The sequence below is a fragment of the Vanessa cardui genome, chromosome 28 (assembly GCF_905220365.1).
Source record: "Vanessa cardui chromosome 28, ilVanCard2.1, whole genome shotgun sequence".
NCBI lineage: Eukaryota > Metazoa > Arthropoda > Insecta > Lepidoptera > Nymphalidae > Vanessa > Vanessa cardui.
The window spans coordinates 2,525,209-2,539,605 of record NC_061150.1 but is presented as its reverse complement, the minus strand read 5'-3'; the positions used below and the strand labels follow the sequence as shown (position 1 = coordinate 2,539,605).

Below are 14,397 nucleotides of genomic sequence, written 5' to 3'. Positions count from 1 at the left end.
AAATGTAATAATATTTTATCAGGTTTTATAATGCTGTATTTCTTTACAATGCCCCGCAATCGTCCAATTGTTTTCTAATGACAGCTCAATCATATTTAAAATAAGAAATATTGTCATATACCAGTATTAAATGCTGCCATATAAAATAATATTAATGACATAGAATCAATCGGCTCTTGGCTAATTTCTATTTATATTAAATATATGTAGGTATATAAGTAATGTTTTTTATGTCGAATAAAGATATATGAGCTTGAGTTCGAGTTACATCCGAATTTATTGTCGGTAGAATCAGCATACCGAACCGTTTATATAAAAAATAAGGCCCCAGGCCGTTTAACAGATAATGTAAATTAAAACATTAACTTTTTTTCTTAAATTGATTCGCTCATGACTTACATACACCACGACTGCAGATAGTCTGCCAAATCACCGAAAAAAATCACCACTTACTAGGGTTGCTATTTAAAAAATAATAATATATTATTCTAATATTATTATTTCAATTATAATATAATATATTTCTCTAAGTTATAAATAGATTTTTTAAATCAAAATATACCTTACCGCAATTTTTCGACCGGTTCCGAATGCAGATTCTACCGAGAAGAACCGGCAAGAAACGCCGTAGTTACTTTTTTTCAACATTTAAAAATAAAAGGTCAAGTTAGTTAAATACAATTATAAAATACAACAATAATAAGTCTCAATCTAATAAATGTAGAAAAACCTACCATTAAATAAAAAAAATCTAGTTAGCAGTTTACATGTACATATAATAACTATTATTATTTTATCTGTGAGTTAATTTTTTTGCATGTCAGTTTAATAAATGTCGTTAAATCAAAAAATCAGAATATACCACCGTGGTAGAGTGTGTACACCGGTTTTCATGGGTACGCCACTCCGAGGTCCCGGGTTTGTCCGGCCGAGTCAATGTAGAAAGTTAATTAGTTTTCTATGTTGTCTTGGGTCTGGGTGTTTGTGGTATCGTTACTTCTGATTTTCCATAACACAAGTGCTTCAGCCACTTACATTGGGATCAGAGTAATGTATGTGATGTTGTCTCATATTTATTTATTATTAATATATTTTTAAAAGGGGCAACCCTGACGTCTTCCCGTGACGTCATCATTTGTGCATCTCAGTGCGCTTGACAGGTTTACCGGCTAAGAGGTGTGAATCTATGAGAGATAGACTTAACGACGATAAGACATCTTTAAAAAAATAATATTAGTCGAGTTTTAAAACGTTTTCAACATATTTTATAGTTGTACGAATATAAAATATATAGTGTACTACATGTCGCTCGAGGCTTCGCTGGCGTTTTAGGGTTTGTCATGAATTATGTTCGAGTCGAGATGGCCCAGTGGTTAGAATGCGTGCATCTTAACCGATGATTGCGATATTCCGAGGGAAAACAGTAAGGAAACCCGCATGTGACAAATTTCATAGAAATTCTGCCACACGTGTATTCCACCAACCCGCATTGGAACAGCGCGGTGGAATATGTTCCAAACCTGGAGTAGGCTTGGAACATATTCCACCAAAGGGAGAGGAGGCCTTTAGCTCAGCAGTGGGGATTTACAGGCTGTTGTTGTTGTTGTATATCCACAACAACGCGATTTTTAAAACATTTTCCGCGTCTTACAATTACTCTGTGGAACCAGCCAAAATGACTTGGGAACCTTCAAAAAAGGGCGTACAAGGTGTACCTTAAAGGCCGGCCGGTAATCTTACGGTGATGACATACATATAATTATTATTGTAAGTAATAATAATTCAATAATTTGTACAACTGTTATTAATGTTTTATATGGCATTTAATAAATAAATTTAAATATGATTGAGTCATTAGAAAACAATTGGACGATTGCGTGGCATTGTAATAAAGGATAGAGAGATTGGAGCATCATTAAAAAGTAATTTTATTTTGCCATCCCGATCTACTGAAATTACAGCAGCTAAAAGTATTTTTGTTTGTACAGCTGATTCGCGTTTTATTTTTGGTATTAATGTTATGCAATTTTATTTATCGCTTCTGCGACAAATATGACCAGCCCACTGCCACTTCAGCTTACTAATCCGGTGGGCTATGTCGATGACTTTGGTTCTCTGGCGGATCACCTCATTTCTGATGCAATCTCTCAGAGAAACGCCGAGCATAGCCCTTTCTATATATAGCACGCTGAGCGACTTTGATCTGGTGGACCAGCCTTGCCGTGAGTGTCCACGTTTCGGCTCCGAATGTCATGACGGGTAGGACGCACTGGTTGAAGACTTTCGTCTTAAGACACTGTGGGATCGATGATGTAAAGATTCGACGTCATTTTCCAAACGCTGCCCAACCTAGCTGAATTCTTCTATTCACCTCGTTTTCGTTGGGGAAAACTTGTTCTAGAATGGAGACCGCGTCTCGGCAAACGTAGTGTAGGACGTCCTCGGGCACGGTGGAGTGACTACTTACGCAAGACGGCTGGCAGGAGCTGGATGCGAGTAGCCTAAGAACGATCTCAGTGGCGTGCAATTGGAGAGGCCTATGTCCAGCAGTGGACGGAAATGGCCTGATGGATTGATTGATGGATTGAATTTAGTTTAAATGTATTTTTGTTTTGTTATAAAAAGATTTCTTAATTGTTTTTTTTTTATAATAATTTCTGCTTCGAAGTCCTAAATATTTATTCAAAAAGAAATGTTATAAGGGCACAATGTAGCTAGTAACAAATCCATTGTTTTTTTATGCAATAAGACGGATATGATATGGGCTAGTTGATGTCAAGCGGTCACCACCATAGGCGTCATAGGCTTTACTATAATATATACCTTTGGAATTACGATGTTATATCACTAGCGCCCGTATTTACTCTGACTCGCTCATCTCCTAAACCTGAACACCATCAATATTGATATTACTGTTTGGGGGTAAAATATCAGTGTAGTATTTGGAGGGTACCTACTTAGACTAGCTGCACCAAGCCCTACCACCAAGAGAAACATAGATAGCAGTGCACTGCTCTAGGGCTAGGCTCAGATATAATTACAAACAATTATTAAACGATATGGTTATTTTTCCCCAATGGTTGTCGGTTCTACGACAAATATGACCAGCCCACTGCCACTTCAGCTTACTAATCCAGTGGGCTATGTCGATGACTTTGGGTCTAGAGCGGAGACCGCGTCTCGGCAAACGTAGTGTAGGACGTCCTGAGGCACGGTGGAGTGACGATATACGTAAGGCGGTTGGCAGGAGCTGGATGCGAGTAGCCGGAGAAAGACCACAGTGGCGTGCACTTGGAGAGGCCTATGTCCAGCAGTGGACGGCTACGGGTGATGATGATGATGATGGTTATTTTTGGTTGTCAGCTTAAATAGAATGGTGACCCCATATTGGTAATTTGTCTGTTTTCTTCCTTACAATAAAAATTAAAGATCTTGGCTATATGTTAGTAGCGCCATCTATTAGTGAGTAGCAATATTTAACATAAAAAAAAACTGTTGTAAGCAATTTTAGATAGATATTATGTGTTTTGTATTCAAAGTGTTTTGAATTAATGTTAATTATGGCGAATATATATATTACAGAGAAGCTATGGAATTATGCCATAAATAAGGGTATGGTACCATAATTTATCTGTGGTTTCTCAAACCTTAAATACAGATTATATTCGCAACAATAGTACTCGTATAAATAAGATAAAGTTTTATAAAATTACTATTTATTAGATAAAAAGTACCTAAATATCAATTATAATAGAATAAATAAATAAATAAAAATTATTATTAACAAATGTAATTTTCTACGTGAAACGAAACGCAACATTTTGGCCACATGACAGCCGCCACCAACTCGATTTGAAGGCGACGAAAAGGCATAGGTATCGAAATTAATGTAGACCTCGGGTCCCCGACATTACTAACGAGAAAGCTGCATCTCGAATAAAGTGAAGTATTTATCTTTAATACACGTGCGAGCCTAAATGGCTATGCTTACGATAACTATAAAATCGATTAAATAAGTGCCCGTGTCATGAGACCCTGAGCTTACATAACATTTTGTCTGAAAATAACTTATCGGTCAGTGCTAAGAGATTATTTACCTCAAGTAAGGTAAGAGTGTGCTACACCTTTCATTAACACTAAACTTGCATGAACTAACCTTGAAATTTCACCCACATATGTTTCACGAACCCCCATTTTATCTTTACTAATCATATATAATGTTTATTTTGTTTTAATCTGTATTGATTATTTTTTTTTGCATAATATAAATGTAAACGTAACAATTTGTGTCAAATATATTCTGGCCGGAATGTCATTGCTGTGGCATGTTCTATTTTCAAATTATTTTTTCTTATTTTATTACGCTTTTTTGTCTGTATTAAATTCCTCTAAAAAGATTTCGTATTAGACAGAAGTTTCTTTAATCGTTAAATTTTCTCTTGATAATATGAAGCTAGTTATAACTAGAATCACTCATTTTCACTCAATTACTGAATTAACACTTGAAGTTTGTTCTATTTGTTATCTGTACTTAGAATATATACTTCAAACTATTTACTCTGTAACATAAAAATTACGAAAGCCTTATTTAAATATTTAATATGTATCTGGCATAAAATAAAAAATATATAAAAATTCAAATCTTTAATTCCTTTAATACTTTTTTAAATTACATAATGTTGAAAGTATTTGATTAGACATACAATAATTAGTGACACTATTAATGATCTAATTAGTATAAATTCAATTGAATAACACTTTTTATTATTCTTAAATCAATAATCTTTCTATTTCAATCAAATCTTAATATTTTTATTTTAATAGGCTTTTACAAGTATTTTTTAATCAATAATCGTTATCACTGGTTCAAAATGTAAATTTTACCACCAAGAACTGGCAAGTTGCCAATGAAAAACTATTTAAAAAAAAAACATGATTGTTTATCAGCTAAAGACAACTTAACATTAAACATATTAGTTCCAGAAAAAAACTTCAAATTTTCTGTAAATGTTTCAATTGAAAAGTGTCAATCAGGTTATAGTAAGGAATCTAATGGTTCACCATACATTAAATTCAGCCATAAGAGCTATGGTAGAATAAATATAATTGCATCCATAAACTTTAAAAAAAGAACAATATTGAGCAGCTGTGTAAATAAATTATTAATTTTCAATATTTTATCTGTCGACTGTAGAGTCAAACTCATAACCTGTTGTATGACTTGCAATTTAAAGCCCGAACAACCAATTGTATAGAAAAAATTATTTGATTCAAATATGGATAAAAAATATCACTTACAGACTATATAAACAAATACACACCCTTTCAAATCAAAAAGTAATACTCAAATCATGTAACATGTGTTTTATGATACTTATTATATTTACAGTTTAAATATAACTTTTATTGTCATATAATTAGCTAATGACAAAATAAATAATCCAATAATGTATTTAGACTAAAGGTAAATGAAGTGTGAACATTAATGTGATGTAACAAAAGCAAATACAAAAAGCCTTGTTGTTTTACACTACAGACAATTAGTATTTGCTTTTGTTGCTTCACTATTACATTTAGCATGCTCACTTGCCTTTTAATTCATAAACAGAGTAAAAGATAATTATTAATTTATTAATTGTAATTAATGAATGCACACTAGGATCTACTACATGATAAATAAAGATACAAAGATCATTTATTTCTAATTATCGTCCATAATTAGTAATTAGATATAGATTACATATTTGGCATAAAAAGCAGCCTGCCCTTCCTCGGAGTTTTACTTCAGTGGTTCTAATTAATTCAATTATAATTTCGTCTCCCTTCTTCCATAACTTTTCTATTATCTCTGCATAGTATAAAACAATGTCACGTCCCTCTGCACGCTAGACCTTTTAAACAACATGGATTTTAATGAAGTTTTCATCACTAAAGAGACTGAACCGAGAGGAAGGTTTATATGTATAATACATGCATATTATATTAGGGACAAGCCATAAACAAGACATTTTCTTTTCTTTACTGTTCTTGAAGTTGTATGTAGAACCCAATAATTATACTTGTGTGAAGCCAGTAGTTTTATATAAAATAGGTCGAAGATCGAAAATCTTTGAAATAACCTATAAAAGAAATTTTAATTTACAAATTCATCATTATATTGTAAAAACCTGCTCGATAGTAAAATACTACATTATAAATAAATCTCCTACCTACACTTTATTAACATAATTTCGATTTTTTATTTGCTTTGAATGCTAACATATTGTAGAAAATGTAACACTTTATATCTCATTTATAATTATCAGTATGTGCTTTACATGTTTCATGTGGAAGGTAATTTGTTTAATGCCATCAATATTATGTGATGTTACATAATATGAAACCTTAACATTTGTTACAGTTTGTGACTAAATATTAACTATGACAACCTCCATTGTCGAGTAGTGTGTACACTGGTTTTCATGGGTATCCCACTCCAAGGCAACGGGTTAGATTCCCGGCAGAGTAGATGTTGAAAATTCATTGGTTTTCTATGTTGTCTTGGGTCTGGGTGATTGTGATACCATCGTTTTTATAATTATCTGTAACACAAGTGCTTTAGCTACTTACATTGGGATCAGAGTAATGTATGTGATGTTATCCATTTATTTAAAATTAATTAAATATTAAATGTTTAGCATGTTTATTTTTCATTAAAATTAGATAGTCAGATAGGTCCACTTTTTGAGATGCTGTCACTACAATACTTTAAGAAATATTAACATTCCATAATGCGAACTGGGTAGCTAAGATATTATTTATGACCGTTGTGCCTGTTATACTGGCTCACTCATACTTCAAATAGGAACACACTAATACTAAGCATTGCTCACTGTTTTATCAAGTAAAAACACATAGGGATTTGGTGCAGCATTGACTTGAGCTTATACTTGATTGTACACTACATAGAGAAAATAAGTAAATGCAGCATGTATCAAGCCTAAATAAAAGAGGCATACAATTATGGCGATCTTATTGCTAAATAGCAATTTATTCCAGGCAGCCAGTGTTGTAGGTTAAGGTAAATCATAGAATACTGATGGAGGGCGGTGCTATAATAATAAATAGAATAACATGAATCTATAACTAAAAGTAATAAATAAATCTAAATATAGAATACACAGATTGTATATCAAAAAGTAATTATGTTATCAGTACATATAAAATACAAATATTTTATTGAAATACATACTTTATTCTCAAGAATATGAGAATAAAAATTAAAGACAATTTACAAAATAATTTAAAAAAAAAAACTTGGGTGTAAAGGAATTTGAGATAAACAGTGAGCTTTTACGAGATTTTTAAATTTTTTATAGAGTTTATTGACTTTAGTTTTTAATAAATAATCTGTTAACAGGGTGAAGTTAGTCAAATTCAATTGGGGAAAAGAGGTCATCCCTTGGGCTTATAAATCTAGCTTACGGCCTAAAAAAAATACAATACAAGCAAGTATTATTCGAATATGATACAAGATATAGGCGAACATCATTTATGATTAATAAACTAGTGCACATAGGATGTCATGACTTGATATTATTAAAAAGTTATGTTTATTTGGAGATTACTCAAAATATCTTTTTATGTCAATCTGAAAATTCGTGATAAAATTCGAGTTTAATGTAATGTTCAGATTGTTTTTTTGAAATGTATATTTGACGTGACATAAAATTTTGTTAACAATATTACAAGAAACAATGAGATAAGATAAAGTCTTGCAGGTATATTAAATCACATTTTGAATGAATCACTTCACAAGTTCACAGATAACATAAAAATTATGCAATACAGTGAACTATCGTCACAGATAATTAAAATTGGACATTGTTATATATAAATTTGTCAATTGTCTTTCCGAAATCTTAATCTTTACTTTGTGGTAGCTGCAGGCCCGTTTTAGTCGGTACCACCCGCTTGTCATATATTTTATTGCCATGTGGCAATAATTCGTGTTTCGATTTGAGGGGTGATTGAGCCAGGGGACATAAGAGCTTAGTTTTGATGAAGCCAATATTGATTTGGATTAAAAAAAACGTGTCAGAATTTCATTGAAAATAGAATAATGCTTTTGTTTACGATGTTTTCCTTTACCGAGCACGAGATGAATTATACAATAATTAAATATAAATTAAGTACATAAAAAATCCATGCGTTTCCTAAGCTTGAACCGGCACACATCGCTTAAGATGAATGAGATCTAACCTTCGATTGTATGATAAAGAAAAACGAGTAGTCTGATATAGATTCGTTACGTATATAATATATATATAACTCAATGAATTAATATGAAAGCTACGCTTGCCACTTCCATGTATATATTCTATGAATTATATCATTCTAGAATAAAAAATAGTTAGCCGATTGTTGGAAACTATTTTATTATACATAATGTAAACAGTTGTTTTAATACACTCCTAAAGTCTACTCCAATCGAAGTAGGAATGTAGAAAAAACCTTCAAATTGACGTATTCCATACGATTTGCTAATAACTTGGCTATATTGTGCACTACTAAGAGTTAATGACTAATATATATATTCATTTATAATACAATACTATTGCACTTTTTCATTTTAATTTTACTTCCAAAGTTCCTATAACAGTTTCGACATTCAAAACGGCATTTCTTCGCGAATACGTACTGAATATCATCTATTAATCATGCTCTCGACCAATCATATAGCGTCAATTTGCTGTCAAATGTAGTTTATTTGACTTTTTTCCACTTTTGGTTGGAATAGAGTATACTCAATTGGTCTTGAGGCAGGCTGCAGCAAAATCATTGGACAAACTATCACACAAACATCAGTTTTTATTTCTCTGTACTTATTTGTTCTATGCGCTGTCATTTCGCATCATTTTCATTTTCTAATCTATAGCACCAATTTCACTCACGTGTTAAAACTTTGCCCAAGTCCGTCTGTGTAGTTACCATTTACTCATAACATATTCAACCGACTTTATGTAAGTTTCGTTGTGTTTAAATTTGGGTGCGTGACCCAGTCTTGACGCACTTGACACACACACAAGCAACATAACATCTTATATTAACATTAGTTCTCAATTACCGACATATCTATTTTTTTTACGAATAATAGCAAAGCTCCAAATTAATTTATGAATGCTAATTCCTATTTACCCCTCCTTTTAAGCTTATCATTTGTGTTAGTTGTGGGTATAACAAGGGCTTATGGGTTAGGGTCGATCGTGTAACTTACTGCATTTTGTTTTAGGAATGTTATTTTTTTTACAACATCTTTGAGCGTTATATAGGCACTAGCGATTTGATAGCCCATTTGATAGTCCGCCTACTTAACACTAATATAAAAATGAGACCAATTGGTGTTTTTGCCTTTCCTCAAATCCTGAATGTATGTAGCAAACTACGTATATTTTTTTACTGTCCCTTGTATACTCATGATAAGATTCCATACAGATAGACTGATAGTCTCGTATTTACAATATTTATATGATCATGAGAATACTTAAAAATTTCTCAGGTTTTTGTACGAAAGATAAATTGGAATGATGTTATCACTATACCGGTCGGCGATTCGTTTAAAGTCTTAAAATGAAAAGCTTATAATAATAATGATTTATTTATGTTTGCTTTTAAAAAGAACTGAACTGCATAATAATTTGCTTTGCCTTGCTGATTTTATGTGTAAAAGTCATAAATAACGCTTATTATTTTATGCAAGTGACCCGCTATTTCGCGCTCGTTTTAGGACATAGTCGTCAGATAGTTAGCTGAAATTTTTCATGAAATTCTTAGTTGTCTGAAGTTTAAACGTATTTCAATTTTTATTTTCCTTGGACGAAATAAGGACGAGCAGCTAGTATAGGCGATAAGCGTTGACCGTATTCGATATATGATCTTAATACTATATAGCTATTTATTTTATATCATGTCTAAGAAATTAGTGTCAAATTATACCCAAATTTTAGAATTTCTTAGTCTCTGATGATGATCTGAGTAAAATCCAAATTTAAAGTCTAGAGTTTTTGCATTAAGGGGTTTTAGTTTTGGTAGAATATGTTTCAGGCTTCTTGGAAACATTCTACATAAATTGCATGTGTCAGATTAAAAACTCCAAAAGATTGTCCACTAATTTAGAATGAATAGATACAGCATGTTCATTAGATAGGAAAACTGAACGTTTTATATTTTTACACCTACAAAAGTAGTGAAGTTCGAGTATTGCTGGGGTAACGTTATACCCCAGCAATACTCGAACTTCATAATAAATTAATATCAAATTAATTACAGCAACTTTCTCATTAACCCGATAACCCAAGCCAAACCCTAACTTAGTAATACGTCAAGTCTGTGCTTAGGACAAACTTTGGGCACTTTGCTATGACTGCTTGTGGTATATAACCTACTTTAAATATTTGTGTATTCATTAAATCGCTCCAAAACAGCGACCTTTCTTTACAAAACTGCCAAATCTATAAGCTATCAGAATTATTAGTTTTGGATTTTACACTCATTTATTATTTTATTCGGTAAAGCCGCTTTGCGCGTGTTATGATCTTATTATTGTGTATGCAGAGAGGTATTTTTAATTAAAATGTTCGTTATCTTATTTCCAGGGTAAAAGAGTGATCAAATAAAAATGTTGCGACGCTGCTCGAAGCATCTTCAGACTATATACCGGAGACAGGGCCAGGGAGTCCGGTTCCGGTCGTCCGAGGTGCCCAAGATATGCGGAACAGTGCAGGGGACCCGCATTCTCAAACCCAGGATCCTAGCCGCTCACAATCAGGTCGCCTCCATTCACTTCACGAACCCACTCTTCGCCGAGCAAGATGTTCTTACCCCAAGTTTCCCTGATTCCGTCTCCGAAGGTGACGTGAAGCTCGATAAGAAAGTAGGCGATGCCGTGGCCGCCGACGAGGTGGTCCTCGAAATCGAGACCGACAAAACGGCGATACCCGTCATGGCACCAGACAATGGTATCATCAAGGAGTTCTACGTAAAAGACGGCGAGACCGTCAAAGCTGGACAGAAATTGTTCAGGCTAGAAATCACTGGGGCAGCCCCTAAGAAGGCGGCCGCTGCGCCAGCTCCTGAGCCACCTAAAGCAGAAGCTCCACCCCCACCACCACCACCGGCAGCTGCGGCGCCTCCTCCACCGCCACCACCAGCAGCCGCCCCACCCCCACCACCACAAGCACCTCCAAAACCGGCAGCGCCCCCACCGGCTGCACCAATCTCCTCTATCCCTGTCGCAGCTATCCGCCACGCGCAGGCTATCGAAACCGCCTCCGTGAAAGTACCGCCAGCGGATTACAGCAAAGAAATCGTCGGCACCCGCAGCGAACAGCGCGTGAAGATGAACCGCATGCGGCAACGTATCGCTGAACGTCTAAAAGACGCACAAAACACGAACGCGCTGTTGACGACGTTCAACGAAATCGACATGTCGAACATCATGGCATTCAGGAAGAAGTATCTCGACGCTTTCACCAAGAAGTTCGGCGTTAAACTGGGTTTGATGTCGCCGTTCGTGAAGGCCTCCGCCAACGCTCTTATGGACCAGCCCGTCGTCAACGCCGTCATCGATGGAACCGAGATAGTATACCGCGACTACGTAGACATCTCAGTAGCGGTCGCGACGCCGAAGGGTCTGGTCGTGCCAGTCGTGAGGAACGTCCACAACATGACTTACGCTGACATCGAGCTTACGATCGCGGACTTAGCTGAGAAGGCGAGGAAAGGCAAACTAACCATCGAGGAGATGGACGGTGGTACCTTCACGATAAGTAATGGAGGTGTTTTCGGTTCGTTAATGGGTACCCCCATTGTAAATCCCCCACAATCGGCCATCCTGGGTATGCACGGTATATTCGAGAGGCCGATCGCGGTTAATGGTCAGGTGGTTGTCAGGCCAATGATGTACATAGCGCTGACGTACGACCACAGATTGATCGACGGCCGTGAAGCTGTCATGTTCCTCAGGAAGATCAAGGAAGGTGTGGAGGACCCGGCTGCGATCGTTGCTGGTTTGTAAAGAAAATGTGTGTCCCTCAGTCGGATTGATCGAAAATTGTAATCTTAGATACAATTTAATTTAAGATTTCCGGTAAAATTGCTTTTGGAATTAACGTCCGATTGGAGGGAAGGATTTTATGTACAATATACTCTTAGTAGCATCGATGCAACCAATGCTTGTCACATCTGGTGTTAATTTGTATTTATTTAATACGTCCATCTGCTCGTATTGTATTATTTATCGATTTATAAGTAATAAATAATAATTTTCAAACATATTTTACGATTGTACCGGTTGTTTTATTCACCTTCATAATATATACTAGATATTAGTATAATCTGTGTAGTTTTTCTGTATAGCGTTTTTATATATATTCCATTTATAATTTTAGGCTGTAAGATGCAATACGTTTGCCAAGTACAAAGATAATAAAAAAAAATGTTTAGTTTTAGCTAAGTTTAAATTATTAATTTATTTAATATAGTAAAGATACATATCTTCAATAGCCTTGATTAAAGAAATATAAAAAATATTATTTATATAATAAATACAAGCTTACCAATACTTTTTTTTCTGACTAGAATTCCTTACCTATTTCAGTTTACAACGTACAAGAAAATTTATTTTCCGTTATAAATGTTGTATATGTCGGCGGGAAACCACATATTTAAGAAAAACATGTCCAGAAGCAATTATTTTAATGATTGAAAACGGTTTGATTATTAAAATAATATTATTTAGCGAATTTTAATGTATGAATAAATTAGTCTGAAATATTTTAACATCCATAAATAGGTGTTATATTGAGTTAATAGTGCTACCCACCCATTTTTGTTATAAAAGGCCGAGCGCGCGCCGATAACGACACCCCACCGACTTCGTTCTGAGCCGAGGTACAATCTCATAGGAGACACCCTCAGGACGAACTTTAAATTTAAACTAGAGCCCCGGGCTCAACCTCAGGGCAGGGGACATTAGTTCTCGACCGAAAGACCGGTGACGCTGTAAAGGCCAGTGGAGCCAACAGCAATACTTCACACATAAAAAAAAACAAAAATGGTATCAACAGGCTTGTTCGTGCCGTGGGAGCGATCGGACCTCCTCGGTCTGGAATAAATCGAAAAGGATATTTCTTTAGTTAAATTTCGTACCTCCGAGGACGAGGATGGATAGATTGAAACTCTGACATTCGTGCCGTCATTTTTTTAAAAAACGAGCTGGGCAAAGCTGGGCAAAACTTACAACGTCAATACTGGCTCACTGACACCCATTTTCCCCTTTCAAACCGAAACTAAATATTTAGCAGTGTAGGTTAAAACATCCTCTTCTGTCCCCTTGTTTAATCACAGAAGTGATTCATCAGGATAAGTGAAACGTAGTCAAAATGGCTTGAAAGAAACACTTATTGTTCCACTAGTAGTAGAATCAAAAAACAATTCTGTTTAAAATCAATTTTGATCGGTATTGTATTTTAAATAAGGTTTAAAATCAACCAATAGTGGCTATATTCATAGAACGGTTCGTTTAAATATTACGAATAAGTTCAATAAAAACTACTAAAATACAGCCCTCAGTGTCAATTAGCACTTAGGATGTAGATTTGGACAGTTACCTATTCTTCTAGGTAGAATCTATTTTCCAAACTGATAGTAGCCATATATTAAATTCAATATTAACAATTTTATGAATCTACTTTAATTAAGAATGTTTTGATTTTATTATAACAAATTCTGTTAAAAATATTAGAATTTAAAAATATTTATGCAGTTACCATTTAAAGAACTGTAACCCCAAGCTCACTAATTGAGTATTTTTTAATTACACTCGTAGATAGATGAAAAATATTTTAGTTTACTACGAAGGTCGTATATATAAATAACCAAGCTAGGTAAAAAAGGTGAATACCGCTGTTACACCAATCAATGTATCCCTTTTATACAAATAGATTTTATTTTATGAAAAACAATATTAATTCAATATTCGTTACATTTAAAAATCGAATAATAAAATATGAAATCATTTTGATGTTATATTCCGTTACAACTAAGCGCCATCTAGTTGACAGAAATATTATCATATAGTTAAACATAAATGACATAGATGGCGATAGTAGTACTATAAAATATCAGTTATTATAATTTTATTGATTATAATTTGATTGCTTTATAAAAAAGTCGAGGCTTTACATTTGTTTTTATATTTCTGTGAGTTCTTCAATTAAATAATGATTGGTTATCTAACTAAAAATGCTGACTTAGTTATGACAACGAATAACAGATGGCGTTAGCATGCAATTGAATCGCGCTTACGAAGTTACATCCTCGTGTGTATAGGAAGAAGTCCAATGCGTTTACTCGTCC

The 14,397-nt window shown here is 34.3% G+C and overlaps 1 protein-coding gene across 2 annotated transcripts; it reads left to right on the top strand.

The window, feature by feature from the left end:
- The first annotated feature begins 3,805 nt into the window (after window positions 1-3,805).
- On the top strand, window positions 3,806-12,314 carry LOC124541452 (dihydrolipoyllysine-residue succinyltransferase component of 2-oxoglutarate dehydrogenase complex, mitochondrial-like). Of its 2 annotated transcripts, none has more exons than XM_047119340.1 (2): window positions 3,806-3,941; window positions 10,635-12,314. In XM_047119340.1, the coding sequence occupies exon 2, from the start codon at window positions 10,658-10,660 to the stop codon at window positions 12,053-12,055; it is 1,398 nt and encodes a 465-aa protein (XP_046975296.1). In that variant the 5' UTR covers window positions 3,806-3,941; window positions 10,635-10,657; the 3' UTR covers window positions 12,056-12,314. The 2 variants fall into 2 exon arrangements, with proteins under 2 accessions (XP_046975296.1, XP_046975295.1); XM_047119339.1 differs by having other exon boundaries at window positions 3,815-4,107.
- Window positions 12,315-14,397: the final 2,083 nt, after the last annotated feature.

What these genes read in the sequence shown, in the direction of transcription:
- LOC124541452 (XM_047119340.1), top strand. Translation starts at nt 10,658, where the DNA reads ATGTTGCGACGCTGCTCGAAGCATCTTCAGACTATATACCGGAGACAG.